This window comes from Helianthus annuus, chromosome 6, assembly GCF_002127325.2.
Source record: "Helianthus annuus cultivar XRQ/B chromosome 6, HanXRQr2.0-SUNRISE, whole genome shotgun sequence".
Lineage (NCBI taxonomy): Eukaryota > Viridiplantae > Streptophyta > Magnoliopsida > Asterales > Asteraceae > Helianthus > Helianthus annuus.
The window spans coordinates 62,588,671-62,614,082 of NC_035438.2; the positions used below are offsets into that span (position 1 = coordinate 62,588,671).

The 25,412-nt window shown below is 38.1% G+C and overlaps 2 protein-coding genes across 2 annotated transcripts; both read left to right on the forward strand.

Annotated features, from left to right (window-relative positions):
• The first annotated feature begins 10,130 nt into the window (after positions 1 to 10,130).
• LOC118479568 (protein ALP1-like) lies at positions 10,131 to 11,258 on the forward strand. The gene has a single exon (XM_035974154.1). The coding sequence runs from the start codon at positions 10,131 to 10,133 to the stop codon at positions 11,256 to 11,258; it is 1,128 nt and encodes a 375-aa protein (XP_035830047.1).
• Positions 11,259 to 11,440: 182 nt separating this feature from the next.
• LOC118479569 (uncharacterized protein At2g29880-like) lies at positions 11,441 to 13,064 on the forward strand. Its single transcript, XM_035974155.1, has 3 exons — positions 11,441 to 11,779; positions 11,858 to 12,425; positions 13,009 to 13,064. Exons 1-3 carry the CDS (start codon positions 11,441 to 11,443, stop codon positions 13,062 to 13,064), a joined length of 963 nt encoding a protein of 320 aa, XP_035830048.1.
• The last annotated feature ends 12,348 nt before the right edge of the window (positions 13,065 to 25,412 follow it).

The following is a 25,412-nucleotide window of genomic DNA, read 5'->3' on the forward strand; positions in this document are numbered from 1 at the left end:
TGCAAATAAACCAAATTGATGATTTATCAAAGCTCAGTTTCCTAACACTTCTTCTAAAATTACAAAAATTAAAACAACAAAACAATTGCAAAAAACTCCTATTAGCACTTCAGAGAACAACAAAAGAACAATTGAAAATAATAAATGAAAAAGAAAGACAAATCCAAGTTTGTTCTTTTATCTCAAAACCTGAATAATATTTATCCTAAAACTCATCTTCCCTGTTTAACGAGTAAGTGCAAATCAAAGATATCTTTGTCACCATTGCTTGATTCACCTAATTTCTTCCAAACTCCAGTCGCGTCCATTGTCAAAATGGCGAGATCTGAGAAAGCCGTCGTCTTCATCAACAAGGACTTGATCTGAGAAAGCTTCAGATCTAATTGGACAAGATGGGTTGAGGAGGTTTCCCTTGGGTTTTTGGAGAAAGCCGTCGCCGTCATCAAAAGGGACGATTCAAACCTGAGTGGTGTTGCTGGATACGGTGGTAACTGGTGATGGAGGTGGAGGTTGGTTGAAGAGAAAGAGAAAGAGGGAGGGAGAGAGATTGGCTGAGGAAGAGATAGGGTTCAATAGAATTAATGAGTAAAATTACCAATCTATCCTTATATGCAAGGCACATGATCAAACTTAACTTAAAATTTTAACCTAGTTAGTGCTAAAGGACGTAGAGTGTAATTGGTTTTCAAATAAAGGACTGTGACTGTAATTATTGAAGGTAAAGGGTATCCATTGTAATCCGATATAAACATAAAGAACGAAAAGTGTAATTTATCCTTGATTATATGTATAGGGGCAGGCTTTAGGGAAAATGGCTAAAAGTGTGAAAATGGTGAGAATGTCCTCATCTGTTGGATCAAAACAATTTATGGATTAGATTAGCGTGGTGGCGGTTTCGTAAATAACATCAATTTTATTACGTGGAAGCGCTTCACTAAGGGTAAAAGGATATTTTTACTGCTCTAATACAAAACGTCAAACTCATAAGTAAAACGCCATGAAAATTCTTGCCTTAAACTACAAGCCATACACATCATCTTTATCTAAACGTCATTCATACAAAACGCCAAACCTTGTGTTTCAAACGCCACAACATTATTTTACTTTACAAGAGTTAATTAGTTTTATTTTGTCTTCTTTATCTAAAACGTCATTCATACAAAACACCACTTAATGATGGGACACCTACAGCTTTAACAGATAAAGCTAAACAAACAGTAACTGAAACCAAGGAAGCTTCATTACTAACATCTATTATAAAAAATTCTCGTCTAAACTACACGCTAAAAACATCTTATACAAATAATGTCTTAGGACCTTCCGTTGATCACACCAAAACAAATGCCATATTTTACTAAATACCATTCAATTTATAAACATTAAAAAGTTCAAAAACCACATATCGCAAAAATCGTTTCTTGGGGATTCAGTTTTGTTCTCAATAAAGTTTCACTGAATGAGTTGGACAACATTCTTAAGTGAGGATTAACAATGTTGTCCATCTCATTCAGCAAAATATTATTGAGTTAATACTCACCTAATTAGAGGTTTAAGGTATTTTATTTACTGAAAGGTATTCTTTTTTTTTGTCGTTTACGTGTGTCCGATCTTCTATGGTTTGTTATGTAACTTCCAAATCACATGCTATGCAGAAAAAGTGGAAAAAATGTGAAAAAACAATAAAAATGATATATAAAAAATATAAAACGCCAAATGCTACTATTGTGTGTTCTGAAAAAAAATAAAAAAACACAAAAAACGCCAAAAATAATATCGGATTCTTATTGTTTTGATATTGACCTGTTATCTCCGCAAATCTATCCCTAGTACTAGGAGGAGGAGCAACAATCGGCATATCTTGAACCTTTTTCATATAAGATTGAACATGATTCTTGTATAAGGATAGCTCCTCCTTATTACCAGATAAACGGTTCAAAGTATACTCTGTTACAAAAATAATTTCTCGCATCATACTTTGCACATCGGGATCAAGCTCAGTCATAAATTCACGACTCATTGAGTAATCGGAAGAGCAATTTGGCCCTCTTTACGCTATCTATTCAAAATGTACTGTTTTGGAAATTCCCTAATATCCAAACTTCTCAAAACATAATATATATGTCTACATAGCAAACCAAATGGCTCAAAACGCCTGCATGAGCAAGTGCTGGTGCAATTAGACTTATGGTAAATTACTTGAAAAAAGGCCAAAAACAATGTATGTATAAAACGCCATGCAGACAATGTTTGTATAAAACACCATCAAACAACAAAAACAAAAAATCCATGCAAAAAAAATAAATGTTTAAAAATATAATAAACGCCATATTCAGAAAACGACAACATAAAATACCCAAAAAACGCCATTGTTTACCTCAAATAAGGATGTACAGGATGCTGGAAATCATTTATGTAGAACTTAACAAACCCATCGGGCTGCTCTTCATAACGTTGATTTAAGCAATCCCCAATCTCGATTAGCTCAGTTTGAATGTCACATAAAATATTTTTTGTCTATATGTCAGCAGCTTGGCTCTCCAACACCTTATAATTACTATTCATCTGGGGGCGTTTGTATCGAGATTCATGATCATTTTTCTGGTGCATGTGACGTTGTGCTTCTATTGCAGTTTCGTAATGAGTCATGAACTCAACAAAAGTAGATTTTGAATTCCACACTTGACCAAAAAAATGGTTCTCACTCTCCGACCTTGATGTCGTACGCATAAGGCCCGACAGTTCCTCCATTCTATAGTATGCAGGGATCCAAGATTCCTAAGTGCAAAAATATCAGAAAGCTAGTCATTATCATTTAAATTTAACTCTCCAATAACCTCTTCCCATCCTGATTCAAACTGTTCGGGTGTAAGAATATCCGTCCACACAACACTACGAATGCGTTCTTTGAAATTGGTGGAATTGCATAGCCTAACACCAACCTATATATAACACAATAACGCCATGCAAATAGATACATTAGAAACAACAAACTAACATGAAAAACAGTTATGAATGGCAAAACGCCATATATCTTAAAACGCCAAACACATTAAAATAAGAAAATCAACATTTAGAGATATTTTATGCATCACCTACCACATGCATAACCGATGCCTCGTTTTAACAAATACAACAGAAATAGCCTTCTTCATTGATGGATCTTGGTCAGTGACAACAACTTTTGGTTGAGAACCAACAACTTTTAGAAAAACTCTCAACAACCATATATACGTATCAGCAGTTTCTGACGCCAATAATGTAATAACTTGTATTTTATCATATTTTCTTTCATAAACGCTTGTACTCTCGAGATTTGATTAACGCTATGGGTTAAACTATATTTTAAACGCATGCTACAACGCTTATTTAATCGCAATTGTCGCATTTAAACGCTATTTATAACGCTTGTTACTTAAACGCTTATCCCAACGCAAACTCGAAACGCAGATTTAATTTATGTGGGTTATTTTTGTGATTATTTGATTAGAATGTTATGTGATTATCAACGCAACGCTTATACACTCAAACGCTCACTCACAACTCGATAAAACGCAACGCAACACTTAACAAGCGAACCAAAGTTGGAAAAATAACAAACGTAAACTTGGCCGTCTCCGGATGGAGCCATCCGGACACAGCCATGCGCACACCGCCTTAACCCCCACCCTCACCTATAAATAGGGGACTTGTGTCTCCATTTCAACACTTTTGACTCTCTCATCCGCTCTCAAGATTTCAGACGCGAATCAAGACTTTTTGTAAGCTTTTTCCTTCAATCTTCATTCTATTCCACTTCTACACCATCTTCTTCATCAAAATCACACACACACTTTAACTATTTCTCGAAATCACTGATTTTTGACCTCTCGAAGTGGTTTGCACTCGTTTTGCTTAGGCAAACTATTGTGGAGCATCATTCAATCGAGATTGGTTCAAGATCGAAAGGATTTTCACATTTTACAACTTATCTATGAAATCTCCTTCAATTTTATGTAATTTTGGTGGAATCATGACCCCGTCAGACTCCCGACTCGTTCCATAGTCGAGGGGCCGACTCTATGGTTGATTTCCACCAAGGAGATGGTCCGATCTACGGGTCAGACAAGGATTTCCGTCAAGAACGACACCTCCGGCTGAATGGGCTACGCCATCCGCCCGAATGGGCTTGACTCGGTATTCACTGTTTTTTTGTTCCGTTATCGTACCCGTCTCCGTTGATTAAAAACATTTTGAACAAAACTTCAACAATTTTAACGGATCACAAACAACCACAGTCCATCTGTCCGAATGGACTATGTCTATCCGACCTGATAGATTCGGTTGCCACACCATATCTTTTCTCTCAAACTTTTAAACACCGGTTACACATCAGACCAATACGTTCCCACCGAAAAAGCCATCCGAACGAATGGACACAGGCCCATCCGTCCGGATGAGGCCCATCCGTCCAGATGGAGCCCATCCGTCCGGATGGATCAGACCCATCCGTCCGGATAGGCTTTTGGACACTTAACTCGCTTTTTGTCGCAACCCCCATTCCCTAATAACCCGGGAACGGGCGGCCGCAAACAGTTTCGGTGGTATCTTGTTTTTGTCTAATTTGGCAGCGGAATTTTCATCAGGACCGTTGTTAGGAAATATTTTATCAAAGTAAAATACCACACTTTCATAATATTAAACACATGGGATAAAACCCAAGTTTTTGGTACACACAACTTCATAGGAATAAATCCTATTTTTATTTAATACAAACATATATTTTATTTTAGGTAACTTTATTGCCACTTTTCCAAGCCTTTAGTGTTGTCCAGCTGGCTTCTATTTGGCTTTCACATTCTGTTACCTGAAACGCGTTTAAAAACAACTTGTCAATGGGAAATACTGGTGAGTGAATCCCAGTTCAATCAAGTTTAAATAAAAACCATTGTACAGTATTGACGGCGGTCTCGCAATTACATTTGTTTCCAAGTCATACCAAATACCACCCACGGTACTGTCAAACCCGACGTGTGGAAATGTTACCCCTCGCAAGGCAGTAACAAATTTTGTATACAAAACCCCAACATACCGACGATAATTGTATCCTTACAAATACTCAATAACTGTTTAATATATAATGAATTAAGTGAGGTTTTATAAAAACAATTTGCAAAAAGGAGATTACTCAAATTGCTGTCTTAGATTTTCTGTAAGGGTTCCCTGGGAATTATCTATAAATTACACAAATGCACACGTGTTAGTATAATAACCCATTTTAACATTAGTAATACCCTCCCCGAAACGGCATTCCAACGACTACGTCGGGCAGAACCACGACAGCCGTTACGGAACCCTAGATCAATCAGGCAGAGTATCTAATATGTATCCAGGGATTATGATACTTACAACGGAGCAGAATCTCGTTATTTAGGGGGGTATTAGAGCCGAGTATAGCTTCTACTATTAAGAAATTCGTGAGAGAGAAAGAGATTTGAGCGAGTTTCGACTGAAGGCCTGATGCCCTCTTATATAGAGCCTGATTTCGGTTTCTTCGCGGCCCGCGTAAGGTTTAGACCTCGGGCTACGCGGCCCGCGTAGTAGGTCAGGTAGGGTTTAGCTCGTCCGGGTCATCGGCTAGCTTCGCCACGATGATGACATGTGTCATCACCTGGTGTTGCTGCGTTTTCGATCGCTCGTGGTCCGCGTAGGCTCAAGGGGTCGCTTACGCGCCCCGCGAGAGCCCAAAAATTTCATTTTTAATTAATTTTAATGATATTAAAGGTATCCGGGGTCCGTTTTCACGTATGGGGTGTATTTTGGAACATATTGGGATATTTTAAATATTTTTAGGGTGTCGGAAAATATTCCGAGGGTGTCGGTTTATTTTAGGGTTGTTATATCCTCCCCACCTTGTTTTAGAGCTCGTCCTCGAGGTCTACTAGAACAGGTGTGGATATTTTCTTTGCATTTCTGATTCGAGCTCCCATGTGTATTTTGGTCCTCTTTTGGAGTCCCACTTCACTTTGACCATAACTAATCTCTTATGCTTGAGGTTCTTGACTTTCCTGTCTTCAATTTGTAGAGGCCTTTCTACAAATTTGAGTTGTTCATTTACCTCTATATCCTTAAGAGGTACTACAAGTGACTCATCAGCTAAGCATTTCTAGATATTAGATACATGAAATACATCATGCACTCCTGCCATTTCCTCTGGCAGTTGTAGCTGATAAGCTACAAGTCCTATTCTTCTAATAATCTCAAAAGGCCCAACATACCTGGGACTTAGCTTTCCCCTTTTGATGAATCTTACTACTCCTTTCCAAGGAGAGACTTTCAACAACACTTTATCTCCTACTTGAAATTCCAATGGTTTGCGTCGGTTATCAGCATAACTCTTTTGTCGATCATGTGCTGCTTTCAGTCATTCCTTGACTTGAATGATCTTGTCGGTTGTTTCCTGCACTATCTCAAGTCCAGATAGTTGCTTTTCCCCAATTTCTGCCCAACAGATTGGGGTTCGACACTTTCTTCCATAAAGTGCTTCGAATGGTGCAGCATTGATACTTGTGTGATAACTGTTATTATAAGAAAATTCTATTAATGGTAAATGATCGTCCCAATTACCTCCGAAATCAATTACACAAGTTCTAAGCATGTCCTCCATTGTCTGAATTGTTCTTTCGCTTTGTCTGTCTATTTGAGGATGATAAGTTGTGCTTAGATTTAACTTGGTTCCCATTGCTTTTTGGAAACTTGCCCAAAAATGAGAGGTAAAACGGCTATCCCTATCAGAAACAATTGATAAAGGAATTCCATGTAATGAAACGATTTCATTTACATACAATTTGGCTAATTGTTCCATACTGAAAGTTTCCTTCATTGGTAGGAAATGAGCTGATTTAGTTAGCATGTCTACAATCACCCAGATTGTATCATTACCTTTTCTTGTTTTGGGTAATTTGGTAACAAAATCCATTGTTATCAATTCCCATTTCCACACTGGCATCTCTAACTATTGTAACAAACCTGAGGGTTTCTGATGTTCAGCTTTGACTTGTGAACAAGTTAAACACTTAGAAACATAAGCTGCTATATCCTTTTTCATTCCTATCCACCAGAAATTCTTTCTTAAATCCTGATACATTTTATCACTTCCAGGATGCATTGTATACTTAGACTTATGGGCTTCTTCTAATATATGGTGGCGTAGGTTTCCTAATTTAGGTATCCATATTCTTTTCTTATGGAATCTCCAAATTCCATCTGTTCCTTGTTCTAATTCCTTAATCATTCCTTTTAATTTTTCAGTATCCTCCTTGATTACTGATTCTTGTACTTTTCTAATTTGTTCATTTAAATCTACTTGTAGATTTAATTTAAGAGAACGTACCCTTTTTGGCTTTTCGTGATATTTTCGGCTTAAAGCATCAGCCACTACATTGGCTTTTCCTGCGTGATACTGGATATTACAATCATAATCACTTAATATCTCCATCCAGCATCTTTGTCTCATATTTAACTCTTTTTGCCGGAAAACATATCTTAAACTCTTATGATCTGTGAATATGGTAAACTTACTACCATAAAGGTAATGTCTCTAAATCTTAAGGGCAAAAATTATGGCTCCTAATTCTAGATCACGGGTTGAATAATTCTCTTCATGATTCTTAAGCTGTCTAGACACGTAAGCTATAACCTTTTGACGTTGCATCAACACACATCCATAACCTAACTTAGAAGCGTCACAATAGACTACAAAGTCTTCAGTTCCTTCTGGTAACGCTAGTATGGGTGCATGGGTTAATCTTTGCTTAAGAATTCTAAAGGCTTCCTCTTGTTTTGGTCCCCAATCAAACTTGATAGATTTACAGGTTAACTTAGTTAAAGGAGTGGCTATTCTAGAAAAATCTCGAATAAATCTTCTATAATACCCGGCCAATCCTAAGAAACTTCTAACCTCGGTTGGTGATTCAGGGGTTTTCCATTTGGTAATCGCCTCGATTTTTGTGGGATCCACATGAATTCCTTCATGGTTAACTAAGTGTCCAAGAAACCGTACATGCTCTAACCAAAACTCGTACTTTGAAAACTTAGCGTAAAGCTTTTCCTTTCTTAATAGACTTAGAAGTGTGTGCAAATGCTTTGCATGATCCTCTTTACTTTTAGAATAGATGAGAATATCATCAATAAAAATAATTATGAATTTATCCAAATATGGCTTACATATTCGGTTCATCATGTCCATAAATGCAGCTGGGGCATTGGTTAAACCAAATGGCATGACAGTAAATTCATAATGGTCATACCTTGTTCTGAATGCAGTTTTAGGAATGTCCTCTTCCTGTACCTTTAATTGATGATATCCTGATCTGAAATCGATTTTAGAGAAAAATCGATCCTTGGTAATGGGTACCAATTCTTAATCGTGACCTTGTTCAATTCATGGTAGTCAATGCACATACGCATCGATCTGTCCTTCTTTTTGACGAACAGTATCGGCGCTCCCCATGGCGATGAGCTTGGCTGTATGAATCCTTTCTCCAATAATTCGTCTAACTTTTTCTTCAGTTCCTGCATTTCTGCTGGTGCCAAACGTTAAGGTGCTTTGGCAATCGGTGTTGTCCCTGGTAGCAGATGGATTCTGAATTCAACTTCTCTGTCTGGCGGTAGCCCTTGCAATTCTTCTGGAAATATATCTGAAAACTAAGACACTACTGGAATGTCTTTTAGTTCTTTTCCTTTACACTGTGTTCCAGAGTCTCACTTAAATAGAGAAGAGAAAGGAATTGGAAAGAAAGAGGATAACAATCATGTTCCAGAGATTTTTATATGAGGAGAAAGGGGGAGAGGAGAAGAGAATGAGGAGGTTTTTTGTTTCTTATATATTTCTTCCCAAATCGGAATGATTCTCAGAGAAAAGAAGAGGTAAACATCACGTTCCTAATTTTCTTCCAATTTTACCCTCGTAAGAAATATGGCGGGTATATCTCCCACATCCCGCCAAATCATCAATCCACCTTCCATCATCTATCCCTCAATTGAAAAACTGTCGATCATTGTTTCTGTACCTGCTCTCCTCAGCAATCAGCAGTTCATCTTCCAGGTAAGATCACGTTCCTATTTCACATCCAATTTTGAGCGGCCAATCTCCTTTGCGTGGTCTTTTTATCTAAAATTTTGATTAAATTAATGTGTCCAGTTAGGGTTTTGGCTTCTTGAGTTGTTTTTGTTTGATTAAATTAGATTGCTTTGATTGTTTATAGCTAAAACTTTGAAGCATAGGCCTGAATTTGCCGTTTGAGAACTGTATGTATGTATGAAGGAGGCCTGACCCTGCACTTAGTTCAGTTTCAGTTTCGTTTGTATGTAAAATTTGAGATAATTAATTGAAGAACTGCTCGTTATAAATTTATAATTATAATATTCGGCTATTTTGATAAAAAAAAATGAGATGGTGTATGTATCCGGAAAGTTCTCTTTCAGTTTCCTTTGAATATTTCTCTGTTACTGATTGAGGTTATAGTTATCTGATCTGATCACCTTTACTGTCATGTTATCTAATTAGTTTAGACAAAAAATGAGATCGTGTATGTATCTGGTTAGTTCTCTTTGAGTTTTGTTTAGCAATTCCCCTGTTAATGATTGAAGTTATCTGATCTTATCATCTTTATTGTCACCATATCTACTTAGTTATAGTCAAGTGTTAAATGTTTTCACTTTAAGTTGAGTCAGATCTGACCTAATACGCTAATAGTTGGTTTAGGTCGTATTTTGTTGACTAGAATACCACAAAATTGAATTCTCCTCAACCCTAGTTTCTAGTTTACTCTTATTTGATTTACTAACTCTAATAGACACAAGCATTAATTAAAAAACATGTCAGTGCACCCTACAACAATTTTACAGAAGAAGAACGTAAAGTTTTAACTAACAATTTTCTAATCTAATAACAATTTTCAACAGCAAGTAAGTTTACAATGGATAATCAGATACGCGAGGCAGCTGAACTTGTGCGAGCTAGACAATTGCAAGCAGCTAACCTGATTTGCTTTCTGGTGGCTTTCGTTGCACTACATAGATTGTCAACCAGAAGTCGTGCTAATTTACCTACTAATGATGAAATTTTACAACGATGATATGTGCGAGAAAAGATGTTACACGACCTTTCAAACGGCGGTAAATGTCGTGAGCTTATCCGCATGAGTGAGAAAGCTTTTATGACATTGTGCAGTATTTTAAAGCGTGATGGTGGACTTCGAGCTACTCAACGCATGTCTGTTGAAGAGCATGTTGCCACATTTTTGCATATTGTAGGCAATGATTTGAGAAATTGGTTTACCTCGTGGCTATACCGTCGTTCTGGGTCAACAACTAGTCGGTGCTTCCATAGAGTTTTGCGAGCGATTATATCACTAGAAGGTCGTTATATTCAACAACCTAAAGGTGATATTGTCCCAAAAGAAATTCAAGAAAAAAAGAGATTTTATCCTTTTTTTAAGGACTGTATCGGTGCAATTGATGGAACACATGTTCGCGTCAAAGTACCTAATAAGGATGCCCCTAGATATCGTGGTCGTAAGGGATACCCGACAACAAATGTATTGGCTGCTTGTACATTTGATTTAAAGTTTACGTATGTGCTAACTGGATGGGAGGGTACAGCATCAGATTCAAGAATTATAAAGAATGCGCTTACTAGAGATGATAAACTAGTAATTCCAACTGGTAATTTGTTCTACGAAATTCTCTTAAATTGTTTAATAATGTATTCTAATACTAATTACAAGTTGTTTATAGGTAGATATTGTTTAGCAGACGCGGGTTTACCTCACACGAGTACCCTAATGGCACCATATAGAGGTGTTAGGTATCATTTGAAAGAATACTCCACGCGTGCCCCTGAGAATGCAAAGGAGTTGTTTAACCTTCGTCATGCATCATTACGCAACGCAATTGAACGAGCATTTGGTGTCCTAAAAAAGAGGTTTCCTATTATTAGAAGTACAGCGGAACCATTTTACTCGTGCGAAACACAGTCTGGCATCTTTTTGGCATGTTGTATTTTACACAACTTTTTACTAGAGGAAGACCGTGACAAGGATCTTGAAGATGAGGTCATACAAGAGGTGTTAGATGGACCACAAGAGGAAGAAAGTCAAATTACAAGAGATATACGTGAGGGTAGTACGAGATCTGAACAACTAAGGAACTCAATTGCAAATGAAATGTGGACTAACTATTTGACTTATCCAAACAATGAAATAGATATGTCAAAGTAGTTTTAGAATAGTACATTATAGTATTTCATTTCGATTTTGTATTGACTGTTATGGTTTCAATGAATTGGTGACTTTGTTCTTTTTTATTAGCATGTGCTTATAGTAATTTTATTTAACATAAGCAACCATTTACATAAGTACACATTTGAATTTATTTATGTATTACCATGTAGAAAGTTATCATGAGCAAACACGGAGCCACCGGAAAGAAGGAACAAATAAAGTGGACGGAAAGTATGGATAATATATTCATACAATCCATGATAGCGCAACAGGATAATGGCAATAGGATTAATGGCAGTTTTACTTCACAAGCATACAACAATATGATTGAGGAGCTGAACACAAAGCTTCAAATTGAATTGACCAAAAAACATTTGAAGAATCGTTTAAAAACATTGAAAGAGCATTTTTCCCAATGGTACGACATGTTTCGTGGAACGTCATTGAGTGGATTCTCATGGAATTCAGAAAATCAATTAATTGAAGCCGAGGATGAACTCTGGGATAAATTAATAGAAGTAAGTTTTTTTTTAATTATTTACTTGAATATTTAGAATATCGTTTATAATACTCATTAGCTAAATTTTGTTAAATAGTCAAAGCCTGATGCTGCGGCATTGAAGACAAAGAAAGTCTCAAACTTCAATGAAATGCTACAACTATTTGCAAAAGATAGGGCAACCGGTGCACATGCTGAAACAGCCAAAGAACGAAATGCCCGACTGAAAGAAAATGACAGCATTAACATAGAAACAGTTCCAGAAGTTGATGACTTCTGCGCTGCTAATGATGTAGTTCTGGAGAGCCAATGCAATACTGATGATGATATTCAAGTGCTACATCCTACGTCTTCTCGTGCAAAGAAATGTAAGAGTAGAAAAAGAAAATTTGAACAACAAGATGAAGATTTAACCTCTATTATTATGAATGGCGTTAGCGGTGTGGCTAATGCTATTTTAGAAGGCAATAAAATACTTGAAAGAGCTTATCATCGCGAGTACACAGGTGAAGAAATTTATAATGAACTGGAGCCATTGGGTTTGGATTCCCATGAAATACGTGGAGCTTTAAATTACTTGGCAACCAACCAAGCAAAAGCAAGGATGCTATTTAGTTGTCCTCCTCTGATACGGTTGGGTTTACTAAGAGATATGATGGGTTCCGGTAACTAAGCGAGTTTAGGATGCTTTTGTCTGGTAGAAGTGCTACATCCTTTTTTAGTAACTTTTATTTCTTTGTTGGGTATTTTATTATTGCTTATGGGTCTTGTGATTGTTTATGATGCTTAATTACATTAGGTCTGGGATTGTTTATGACTCTAAATTACAACAGTCTTGGGTCTGTTTTTTTTTTTACTATGGGTCTGTTTTTTTTACTAAGCCGAGACTGCTTTAGGATTATGTATGATGCTACAGTACTTATATTTCACTGCTCATCTTCTTGAACCATTATTTCTTTAATTGTGATTCTTGAGCTATAAATATATTCACCCGCTGATGAACAATGACAAGCTGTTTGATAAAAGTATGCTGTTATAATTCAAGATTATTGGACCTGCATGGCCATTAAGTTGCTGCTGAATATTTGGAACAAAACACAGATATTCTTGACTTGTTGATACCCGGGTAAGCCTTTTATATAAACCGATTTACTTATAAATGGTTCGATCCATGTTAAGTTTTTTCGCTAACGGGTCAAAACGTTGTATATCCATGTTATGCTCATGAACTCATCGTATGAATTGCAGATCTTGCTGTTGGAGCATCCTCAAGATCCACATTTGGTGCGCGCACAGATGGGTAACCATTTTGACCCGTTACAAAGAAAATTGCCCATTTGAGCCTAAAGATCGTCCTAACGCTAAGGAGGTACTATTATATCTATTTATTTAAAAATCTTGTTACTGAGTGTTTTGAAGTTATAATTCTACATGACTGATATCGTTGACTGTGCTTGGACTGAGGTGGAACTGAGTACGAAAGCCGGAAAGCGGATAAGTGGACGCCGGTTTACCCGCCCCAGTACGCCTAACCTGCATTTAATACATAAGGTTATGATGTTTTGTGTTAAAAGGGTATAATAGTAAAATTGTAGGTAGATACTATTTAGTAGACGTCGGTTTACCCGCCACAGTACGCCTAACCTGCATTTAATAACGCGTAACCAACATTGCGCGTATAACCGACACCTAAACGCATGAATCGACACCGGAATGCGCGTAACAGGCCTTAAACACGTGTAACTGGCACTGGTTACTCGTGCAAAGTCGGTTTCGTGTCGAGTGGTGCATTCAGTGCTTACCAGGCTGGGTTACGCGCGAGACCCAGACTGGATACGTGTAACTAGAGTAAAAACGCGTAATAGACGCCGCAAGTGTAATTGACGCCTGAACGCCCGTAGCACAGTAGCAGTAGGAGTGCTACTGGAACAAAATCGGAGACGCCATAGGCCTCCAAATTCCTGCTGCTGTTTGGTTTAAAGAGGAACAAAAAGGTAGCTGCTGCAACTGATGGAATGATTCACATGTTCGATATGTCGGGTAGGGGCTTTATGACTACACGCTCTAGTGATATAACGCCCCATAAAGCCCCTCTATGACGTGGCGTGCCACTTGTCGCATAACGCCCCCAAAGGGGCTTTATGACTACACATGGCCTAAGGCGCAAGGTGCTTAAAAATCCCGTTTTAGACTAGTTTAGGTTGATTTAGACAGTTTTTTTGCAGCTTTTGACCCTATTTTTCCAGATTTTTTTTTTGCGCGTTGCTGTACGCAATGCAGATTTTGTAGCGCTGAACCTTCGGCATCTTTTAGTATGATGATAACTGGTTGTGTTGACTTTGAGCTAAGTATTCTATATCTAACAGTTTTCATGAATGTTTTTTGAGCTAATGTGTTTGCGAATCAATATTGAAACTTTCTTACGCCGAACTTGGGCCTAGCTCAAGTGCTCAACTTGTGTGCAGCCATGAATTATGATTAATATTGTTTTAGATTTTGAATAGTTAGTTATGTTTGATTAATTGATTGTACTACCATGCTTTTGTGGATTCTACCATACTTTTGTAGGTTCTGCTCTTCACAAATACTCATGCTAACTTGTGTTTGATAAATATGGTTTTTATCGCATTAATAGATTGATAATTCGTAAAATTCCTGTTGCTGTTTGGTTTAAAGAGGAACAAAAAGACAGCTGTCGCTAATCGTTACGCGCTGCCGGATGGAGTCTGGGGTGCGTCGTTCAAGTGGTCTAGGCAGATACAGTCTACGACTGAACTGGTATGCTAGTTCCAGTTTGATATGTTCGTTGTGGCTGTTGTGCTTCATACACGGACCCGTTGATACCCCTAGCGGCGGATGCATATTCGATATATAAATTATAGACCAGTTTGTTTCTTTTTCATTCAATTTGCACTTATTATTATTTTTTAATTAATAAAACATACGTATATGCAGGAACTAACCACCGGTCGATTTGAAATTGCAGAAAACAGCTTCACCTGATGGGAAAGTTAGAGCTTTATGATCTTGTTCTACAAGACTATAATTGATGCAGGAGCAAAACTTCTTTTGCACTTATTATTATTTTTTACTTACTTTGAAACACCAGGAATGTAGGAATGTATGTAGAATTCCATATTAAAGCACTAACTGAATTATAGTAGTCAAAGGCACAAAATAGCATCTGGAAGTCTATCAGCATACTCAGATTGTAAAAATAATTATAATTAATATAAAATTAATTAACAAATACTAAAATAGTCGAGCCTGAGCCGAGGGCGAACTTGAAAAATTACTTACGAGCCGAGCTCGAGGTTTTAAAGTCAAAGCTTGAATCCCGCTGACCTTGAGCTTTCATATGTTAAACGAGCTCGAGCTTGGTTGACCTCAGGCTCGGATCGTTTGCACCCCTAGCACTTTTCTTGCATGATGGGACACAAGTTTAGGTTGGTTGAAATGGAGTTTAATTTGTTATTGAAGATAAAATAATGTTTTAAAGAAGACGAGAATGTATGGGTTATTTTTATTTTAGTATTACTTAAAAGGGTATAATAGTAAAAATTGTCACTTTTCCTTTCTTTTCCTCTCCACTCGGGAATGCAAAAAAATGTTTATTTTCCTTTCGTTCCTTTCATTTACTTGAAACTCTGGAACACACAATAATTTTTATTTGTTCCTTTCTTTTCTCTACTAAACTCTATTTCTTTTCTTTTCTTTCTTTTATTAAACTCGGGAACACAGCGTTAGTGTTAGTGATTGTAGAAATCAAATACACTATAGATCCTTTTCTTATACAACTTGCAGTTTTCATCACAGAGATGAATTTTGTGGATCTAGATGGCTTATCTCCTTTAATTGTGATCTTTTCACCCCTTGGTGAATTTACATGAATTGACTTTTGATCACATAAAATACTGGCTTTATTGGCTATTAACCAATCCAATCCAAGTACAATATCAAATTCTAACAGATTCATTAGGTAAAGGTTTGCAATAAACTTTTGATTTAAAATTTCTATTCTTTCCCCCTGCAAGATTTCAGAAATCCTAACGGTTTCTCCATTTGCTGTCTCTACTAGACATTCTTGTGGGAGTTTAGTTAATGATTGATTTAGAAGTCTGCAAAACGAAGTATTGATAAAACTTTGGTTTGCACCAGAGTCAAACAATACTTTAGCAAAAACATCATTAACTAAAAACATACCGGCTATCACGTCCGGAATCATTTTGGCTTCATCTGCAGTCAGAAAAATGCTCTAGCATTTTTAGTGTTCACAGGTGGAGCTAATTTCGGACAATTTGGCTTGGTGTGACCTTTTTCTCCACAGTTGAAGCACAGTCCATTACTAGATTTCCTCCTGCAATCTTCTTCCTTGTGTCCTGGTGCCTTGCAGAAATTGCAGTGAGTGGAGCATTTTCCTGAGTACTTCTTCTTACAAGTTTTGCAGTATGATGCAGAGGTAGAACCTAAGTTCCTACGGTTGGAATTTCCAGAACGGAATTCTTGAGTAAGTCTTTGGGATAGGTTTCTCCTCTGGTCTTCTTCTCTAGTACAGATTAATTCATTTGTCAAGGTATTTGCTAGTTCTACAGCTTCTTCTATGGTTTGGGGCCTAGCTGCCTTGACTACATGCCTAATCTCCCCGATTAGTCCCCAGATGTAATGGGAGATTAATACTGGCTCGGGTGATGCAAGGGTTGGTACTATTCTAGCATATTCAAAGAATGTAGTAGTATAACCCTTACTATCTACCCCGGTCATCCTAAGATTCAGAAACTTATTCACTATCTGTTCCTTTTCATTGGGAGGGCAGAATTTCCTTTCTACCATATTTTTGAATTCCTCCCATTCTATGTTATATACCCTATCACTTCCTCTTGACTGGAGGATAGTGTTCCTCTATTCTAAAGCTGAGTTTTTAAACAGATTTGATGCAAACATTATCTTATCTTCTTCAGCACACTTGCTTATTTTTAAAACAGCCTCAGTCTTTTCTATCTAGCGTAGAGCTGCAATGGGTCCTTCATTGCCCGAGAATTCTATTGGTTTGCAGGACTAGAATTCTTTGTAAGAACAACCATAAGGCATGGTTCTTCTTCTTTTGGGAATGGGCACTTGAAGTACAGGTCCATTGTTCACGCTGTGTTCAGGTTCAGTTGGTCGCATACTGCTATGCTTACTTTTATTATCAGCTTCTTTAACGGTTTGGATAATAAAGGGCATTGCATCTATTATTCCTTGTGCCACTATGTGTTGGATGGCACTATTATCCACTTGGTTTCCATTGTTATTGTTGTTCGGATTCTCATTATTCAGATTATCGTTATTTGGGTGGTTATCACTCTGGTTTTCCTGGTTCACTTCGTTGTCCATCTGAATTTTAAACATTTATCACGCATTAATATCACAAAATAATATTTTAATATAGCCAATCACATGTCACGCACTTTGGTCAAAAGCGTCGATCATTGAGACTTTACTCTATTTATATAATATGCATCTATTGCACACCAGTACTAAAATTAAAATTACAATACCGACTGAAATTTAAAGTTACACTACTAGTAGTAGGCATCCGTAGTTTTTTTTCATACACATACACACATATTTTATTATTATATTATACTATATTATTATTATTATTATTATTATTATTATTATTATTATAATCTTCTCCACCATCACTTCTAAGGATATGGATTCATCCAAAATTCCATATTGCGCTCGTCGTACTTGTCACAGCCCCCGATCCCTAATCCCTGGGAACGGGCGGCCGCGAGCCAGTTTCGGTGGTATCACGTTATTAACCAATTTGGCAGCGGAAATTTTCATCAGGACCGTAGTTAGGAAATATTAAATCAGAGTAAACCACCACATTTTATAATATTAAATACATGGGTAAAACCCAAGTTTTCAGTATACACACTTTTATAGGAATAAATCCTATTTTATTTAACAAAACATCTATTTTATTCTTAGGTAACTTTATTGCCACTTTTCCAAGCCTTCAGTGCTGTCCAGCTGGCTTATATTTGGCTTTCACATTTTGTTACCTGAAACGCGTTTTAAAAATATTTTGTCAGTGGGAAATACTGGTGAGTGAATCCCAGTTTAATCAAGTTTAAATGAAAAGTCACGGTGAACAGAATTAAGGGCGATCCCGCAATTACATTTGTTTCCAAGTTATACCAATTATCACCCGTCGGTACTGTCAGACCTGACTTGTGGAAATGTTACTCCTTGACCAGGTGGTAACAAATTTTGTATACAAAACCCCAACATACCCACGATAATTGTATTCTTACAAATACTCAATAACTGTTATTGCATGGAAAAGTATGTAAGGTTTTGTAAAAACAATTCACAAAATAGGTTTACAGAAAGAGGATTAACTCACAAAAATGAGTATATAAAAAGAAGGATCACTCACATTGCTACTTTAGATTACTCTTTTAGGGTTTCCTGGTGAAAATCTATAAATTACACAAATGCACGTGTGTTAGTATAATAACCCATTTTAACATTAGTAATACCCTCCCCGAGACGGCATTCCAACGACTATGTCGGGTAGAACCACGACAGCCGTTACGGAACCCTAGATCAATCGAGCAGAGTATCTAATACGTATCCAGGGGTTATAATACTTACAACGGAGCAGAACCTCGCTATTTAGGGGGGTATAATGCCCGGGTATTATCTCTACTATTCAGAAATTAAGTAAGAAAGAAAGATTTTGAACGATCGGAAATGAAATCCCGAGGCCTCCTTATATAGGGCTGAAAACTGGGTCTCTCGCGGCCCACGTAAAATAAGCACAAGGCTTACGCGGCCCACGTCAAAGATAGGTCAACGCGTAGCTTGTCCGGATCACCACTAGGCTTGACACGATGCTGACACGTGGCCGCACCGGGGCTCGCCTGATCATCAAGCTGTCGCGGCCCGCGTAAAGGTTAAGCTTAAGCTTACGCGGCCCGCCTAAACTTAAAAATTCTGATTTTTATTTTATTTTTAATGTTATATTGTATTTTGGGCTCGGTTTTCACATATGGGGTATATTTAAAGACATATTAGGACATTTTAAATATTTTTAGGGTGTCGGAAAATAATCAAGGGTGTCGGTTCAGGGTTGTTATATCCTCCCCACCTTGTTTTAGAGCTCGTCCTCGAGGTCTACTGGAACAAGTGCGGATATTTCTTTTGCATTTCTTATTCAAGCTCCCATGTGTACTCAGGTCCTCTTTTGGAGTCCCACTTCACATTGACCAGAACTAATCTCTTATGCTTGACGTTCTTGATCTTCCTATCTTCAATTTGTAGAGGCCTCTCTACAAATTTGAGTTGTTCATTTACCTTTATATCCTTGAGAGGTACTATGAGTGATTCATCAGCTGAGCATTTCTTGAGATTAGATACATGAAATACATCATGTATTCTTGCCATTTCCTCTGGCAGTTGTAGCTGATAGGCTACCGGTCCTATTCTTTTAATAATCTTAAAAGGTCCAATGTACCTGGGACTTAGCTTTCCTCTTTTGATGAATCTTACCACTCCTTTCCAAGGAGAGACTTTTAATAATACCTTGTCACCTACTTGGAATTCTAACGGCTTACGTCTGTTGTCAGTATAGCTCTTTTGTCGATCACGTGCTGCTTCCAGTCGTTCCTTGACTTGAATGATTTTATCTATTGTTTCCTGTACTATCTCAGGTCCAGATAATTTCTTTTCCCCAATTCTGCCCAACAGACTGGGGTTCTACACTTTCGTCCATAAAGTGCTTCGAATGGTGCAACATTAATGCTTGCGTGATAACTGTTATTGATGCGTGTGTAGTGTAATATATTTTTGATGTATATTTTAAGCCCTTTTTACACTTTTAGCCAAGTTTTAAATTTATAAAACACGATATTTACTAACACTAAACACACATATGGGCAAGTGCACCCATCGTGGACGTAGTATAGTGTTGGTAAGATACCGAGGTCGTCCAAGGACACAAGAGCTTTTAGTACCGGTTTATCCTCAACGTCTAATCAAATCAAAAAGTTAGAAAAGGTTTTTAAACTAAGAAAATAAAAACTAACTAAATGCTGAAAAATGAAATAAAGATAAAAACAGATAGACAAGATGAATCACTTGGATCCGACTCGTGTATTAGTATAACCTTTGATTATTTTTGCACTTTTGCACTTGTTTAAGAGATTATCTTAGTTATTGTAGTAGGCCCCTCTTTTGAAGGCGACGTTGCCCTCAACCCAGTAGTTTGAGTCAGCAAGGATACAATCCTAAAGGGTTGGATTATTGGAAGATAATGAATTAAGTTATTAATGCAAATTATGGTAGGCCCCGCTTTTGGCGGTGACGTTACCCTCGACTAAGTAGTTTGAGTCAGCAGGGATACAGTCCTAAATAGCCGTGTTATAGTATTAATAGTAGTTAACTTATGAGGGGGTCAAAGAGTTTGGATCCCCGCCATCCAATACCTATGGGCATTGAAGGAGATCCTACTAAATTTGACCCAGGTCCCTTGCAGGACCTCTAAACGCTGAAAAAGGGCAAGACCCTTACCAAACCGTTCCCTTAACCCCCGACCAGGTAGCCAACATACCTCCATATAGACCGTGGAGATATGAATGGTGAAAACCTTTTATTTTATATAGATAGTAAAATAATGCCAAGACACCACGGACAAACGATAAGGAAAGATCACCTTCAACATAAGCAACTAGTTATTAAAGTCATTAATACAAAACCAGATAAAAAGTGCAAAAGATTAAAAATAAAAAGTATTATACTAAACACTTGTCTTCACCAAGTGATGTAAGAGACTTAGGCAAACATGGCCTTGATTGTCAAGAACTCTTACGATCAATCTTGGATCCCGAGACGACTCACACACTCTATGATGGACAATAGATAATGGTGTTATGGTGGTGGTGGGTGGTGGATGAAGTGTGAGAGAGGTGGTGTGCCAAGGGATGAGTTGCAATGAAACCAAGCACTCCTATTTATAGGCTGAACAGAAGGCTGGGCACGGCCCCGTGTCGACTGGACACGCCCCCGTGCCTGTCTGACACTCTCTCTCTTCATTAATTGTAATTCGCAATTACAATTAATGCGCCTGCTGTACTTTCGCCACGCCCCCGTGTCCGCTGGACACGGCCCCGTGGTGGGCAATAGAAGCTTCTATAGGTTTGTCTTTTCTGCTGCTTCTTGGGCACGGCCCCGTGCTGGCTGAGCACGGGGCGTGTTCAGTCTTCTGTCTTCTCTATTTTGCTTGGGAGGATGCCGATGAGGGGTCGGGCAATCCACTTGTGTTCCTTTTCTTGTATTTATGTTAGATTTAGCTGTCTTTTTGCTTCTTTTGTGAATTTGAGCTCATTTAATCCTGAAAATACAAAAGGAAGACAAAAGCACTCTTTTTCCAACATTAGTACTTAAAAAGGGTTAGTTTTATGCCTTATTTGATGTATTTTATATGTTGCATTTTACACACATCAAATACCCCCACACTTGAACTTTTGTTTGTCCTCAAGCAAAACTCTTTAATATGTGGCTTACACTCCCAAATGGAATGGGTAGAAGAGAAGGTTTTGGCTTGTCATAGAGTGTCGGGAATCCAAGATCTTTTTGGGTTTTATTTTTATTTATTTACAATCCTATTCGTTATGATTTATTTAGAACGTTTCATAGGATAAATTATTTATTTAGGCATAACATGCCTTTTTTAAAATTCCATTTATATACAAGTTCACATACCTCACGGGAGAAATCACTCACACTCGGCCGAAGGTGTATTTTTAGTGAATCACTCGAGAGCGGCATGGAACTTATTCCTACCATAAGCTTGCCAAGCAATCAATCCTCCTCCTTTTTAACTTGTTACCTTTGTAAATATCAAGAGGACTTTTTTGGGTAAAGGCTTGGGCTAAAGGTGGGTGAATGGGTTAGTGGTTAGTAGAAAAGGGCGAAAAGCGTAAAAAGCGTCGGTTTTCGTAAAACATTTTGTTTTAGTGACTTTTTATTTTTAGTGAAGTATTTCTTCAAACAAGCTTTTTGTTTTAAGAGCTTTGTTTGTTTATTTCAAACTTCAACATCATCATTTTTTTTTAGTCACACGAAAACCGAGCTTGTTACTAAAATAAAGGGTAAAAATAAAAAGGGTTTTGGTGGGTAAAAGGGTTTTTAGGGTAAAGAAATGAAAGGTTTAGGCTCAAAGGGGTTAACTAGGGGGAGTTTTTAGGTGGGTGAAAAGAAAAATGAAAATAATGGTTTTGAAAGAAAAAGGGTTAGTGCTAATGCCTCCATCATTTACTTACTTGGGTTTAAGTTGGTAAGGACCGGGAATGAATCGTCGTGGCAAGTTCTAGAGTTGTAAGAACCAAGCGGCTATTCACACAAGAAACGAAAAATGAGCATTTAGTCTAAAGATGTGTATTTGTATGCTCAATAAAGGCTCAAAACTCACTTTTTGTGGGAATGGGTTTTTCTATGTGATCAAGTATATATAATCAAATTTTAACTTAAGCTTGTCATGCCGTTTCGTGATTTTCGTATGTTGGTTCTTTTTATCACGACGCTATTGGTTGTAAACTTGTAAAAATATAACCTTATTAATCTTAGAATTCCCAACTTAAACTTTAGACAAGTAAAGAAAAATTGAAAATTTTGAAAAAAATTGGGGTGATTAGCGGTTCCAATAGAGTTTTGTGTAAGGCTTGTTTTTAGGACTTGCAAAATTTCAAGGTTTTAGCATCCCCCCCACACTTAAATTACACATTGTCCTCAATGTGTCCCAAAAATAAATTTTTAGGTTGATTAGATGTGTAATATGGTGTTAAAAGCAAAGATTTTATGTTACTGGCAGTCTGGACATGGCCCCGTGTCCGCTGGACACGACCCCGTGGTGGACTGCCAGTAACGAAAACTTACAGAAGGCGAACACGGGGGCGTGTTGGTTAGGCACGGCCCCGTGTCTAACAAAAACTTGTAGGAAAGTAACCAAACAGCAGTCCTGGGAGGTGAGCACGGGGGCGTGTCGGCTGGACACGTCCCCGTGTGGACAGTCTGTAAGCCTGAAAAACTGGTTCCTTTCTCCGGTTTTTCCATCCTGGCCTTATGAGTGCTAAGGCTTAGCACTCTAAGCCTCGGTTTGTACCTGTTTCATCACTTAATAACACACCAAGCAACACAAACATCCTACATTACCATAGTTAATTGTTCCAAGTGTAAAGTAAATAAAACGGAAAATAAAAGTAGTCAAGGAAAGTAAATTGTTCAACACTTGGCATGCAGGCCACAAACTGTTCGATAGATAAAAGGGCTTAAACCTGTGGGCTTGCCATCAACCCGCTCCTGCTCCTTCAAACCCCCTACTCCATGTCCTCATCGCTATCATCACCACCATCCCCCTGACCCGCCATGTACTCCCGGATGCTACCGATATCGTCTTGTATATCCTTGATGTTTCGTTCGATAGCGCCGACCCGGTGGTATGTATTGTTGGCAAGGTTGTAGGCGTTCCTGGTACACATGAGGTTTTCCTGCAAAAGATCATGTAAGTTTTGAAAGTTAGGAAAACCGCCTCCTTGTGAGGAGGATTGACCCGGATCACCATGGGGTTGATATTGGTAGTGTGGAGGTGGTGCGTGAAGAACTAGGGCCTCCTGCGGGTTCCATGCATAGCCTTGCGTCCTTTGGAAGCTCATTGTCCCGTCTTCCGCCTCATAAAGTAAGTTCATGGCTTGGAAAATGTGATAGTCAACTCGCCCTGACCATGGGCTTCTTTCAAAGGACCTTGGGATATGTGTGAAGTGCTTGAAGAGACGGTACACCCACCCTCCAAAGAAAATAGGTGTTGGAGCACGAGCAAGGCGGTTGAGATGCATGTTTCGTAGCAGGAGATATGGAACATCGAGAGGCTTCCGGTTGTGGATACAGTGAAGGACAACCAAATCTTTCAACCCTACAACGCCACCACTGTCGTGTCGTTGGCTAAGAGAGTAGGTGAGGAGCCTGTGAATGTAACGATAGAGTGGGTCCCTCAGCTTAGTACTCTTGGTGCTGCTAGGGTTGTAGATTCCTTCACCGATTTGAGCCCATGCAGCTTGACGTTCATTTTCATCCAAATCTCTTAATCCCCCGGTATTTTCCTCATTTCCCGATTCCTCTTCCCCGTACAGTCCCACAATTGCTCCAAATTGTGCCATAGAGATCGAGTACCTTGTCCCCCCACACCGAAATGCAACCCCTTCATTGTCAAATGGGTCACACCTTGAAGTGAAAGTAAAAGTGCTATAGAACTCCAAGGTGCATTGATGCACCGACCTAAGCCGAGTGGTTAATGCAACCCTTAGTGGTCCCGTAACGATGTTGTTGAATCGGTCCAAATGGTTTACCAAGGTTAACAGGTGTAACACCTCGAATTTTTGCGTCCAATAAATAAATGACACGTGTCGAATACGACAAAAATAATATAAACCCGGATTTAATTAGGATATGTGGTAGGATTTTCGAATGTGTCGACATGTTAATTTTATACCTCTGAGCGACTTCAACATTATAAATCCCAAGACCCTAAACAAAATTAATAAGCATCTAATATATATATCTTAATCCGGTAATTACTAGTAATCAAAAGTGTCCAAGTTGCTAATATTGGATCTTAAAGAAAATAATACAATCTAAATAATTGCTCATGACCCCCATACTTGCCCCAATGAATAATACATGATGGAGTAGACATAACTGGTGCAAGCATGGGATATAAAGGACCTCCATCTGACTTATTCCAGATTCAAAATCATGTATAACAAGTTGACCATTCAAACCTTGAAAGGTTAAATTTTTTTGCCTCTGCTAAGCGTTTACGGACCGTAAGGGTCCTGCCTTACGGACCGTAAGGGGGTGAAAGGGTAAAACATTTCCCGCTACAGGCTTACGGACCGCAAGGCCCATGCCATACGGTCCATAAGCGATGCCCAGCGACAGAAAGTTGGCTGTTGGCTGTTGTAAACGGTAAATCATTAATGTTAAGATCTTCCAAGAGATATGGGCGACCCCTAATCATCTCCTAACACTTTAGGACAGTTGTTGATCATCTAGAACCCATTTTAGGCCTTGTTGTCATGATCACAATGGATCAAAGTGCCTATAAAAGGCCTCATTGTGCACCAAGTTTTCCTCACACCTTGTTCTGCCTTCATTGATCATTTCTGGAGCTCAACATTCCTCTCAAGTGTTCTCTAAGCAAGCATAGGACTTCAGTAAGTATTCAAGTCCTTTCTAAATTGAATTTAGCTTAGTTATTTAGCTAGAAATCAAACCGTCGTAATTACGGTTTGACTTCGAGATTAGTCTACAATGGCTCAGTCATATCTCGAATTGAAAGTAGTTATAAGTTGGTATCTATGTGGGTAATAAACCCCTAAAAGGGTTCCCTCTGATCACCACTCTAACTAGTTCAAATAACGAGTCAAACATGCTTAGAAAAAGTCAACAGAAAGCTATTTTGCGATTTTACATGTAATCTGTAATGTAGACGGTATACAACCTGTTTGAACACTCATAAAACATGATAATAAGTATATAAACACGTCTAAGCTTGTTTGATCCGGCCATTTGCTATATTGACCCGGTTCGGAGCCGAATATCGC

What these genes read in the sequence shown, in the direction of transcription:
- LOC118479568 (XM_035974154.1), top strand. Translation starts at nt 10,131, where the DNA reads ATGTTACACGACCTTTCAAACGGCGGTAAATGTCGTGAGCTTATCCGC.
- LOC118479569 (XM_035974155.1), top strand. Translation starts at nt 11,441, where the DNA reads ATGAGCAAACACGGAGCCACCGGAAAGAAGGAACAAATAAAGTGGACG. An exon ending in TCTGGGATAAATTAATAGAA is followed by an intron (nt 11,780 to 11,857) that starts GTAAGTTTTTTT and finishes TTTGTTAAATAG; the next exon opens with TCAAAGCCTGATGCTGCGGC. An exon ending in AAGAGATATGATGGGTTCCG is followed by an intron (nt 12,426 to 13,008) that starts GTAACTAAGCGA and finishes TATGAATTGCAG; the next exon opens with ATCTTGCTGTTGGAGCATCC.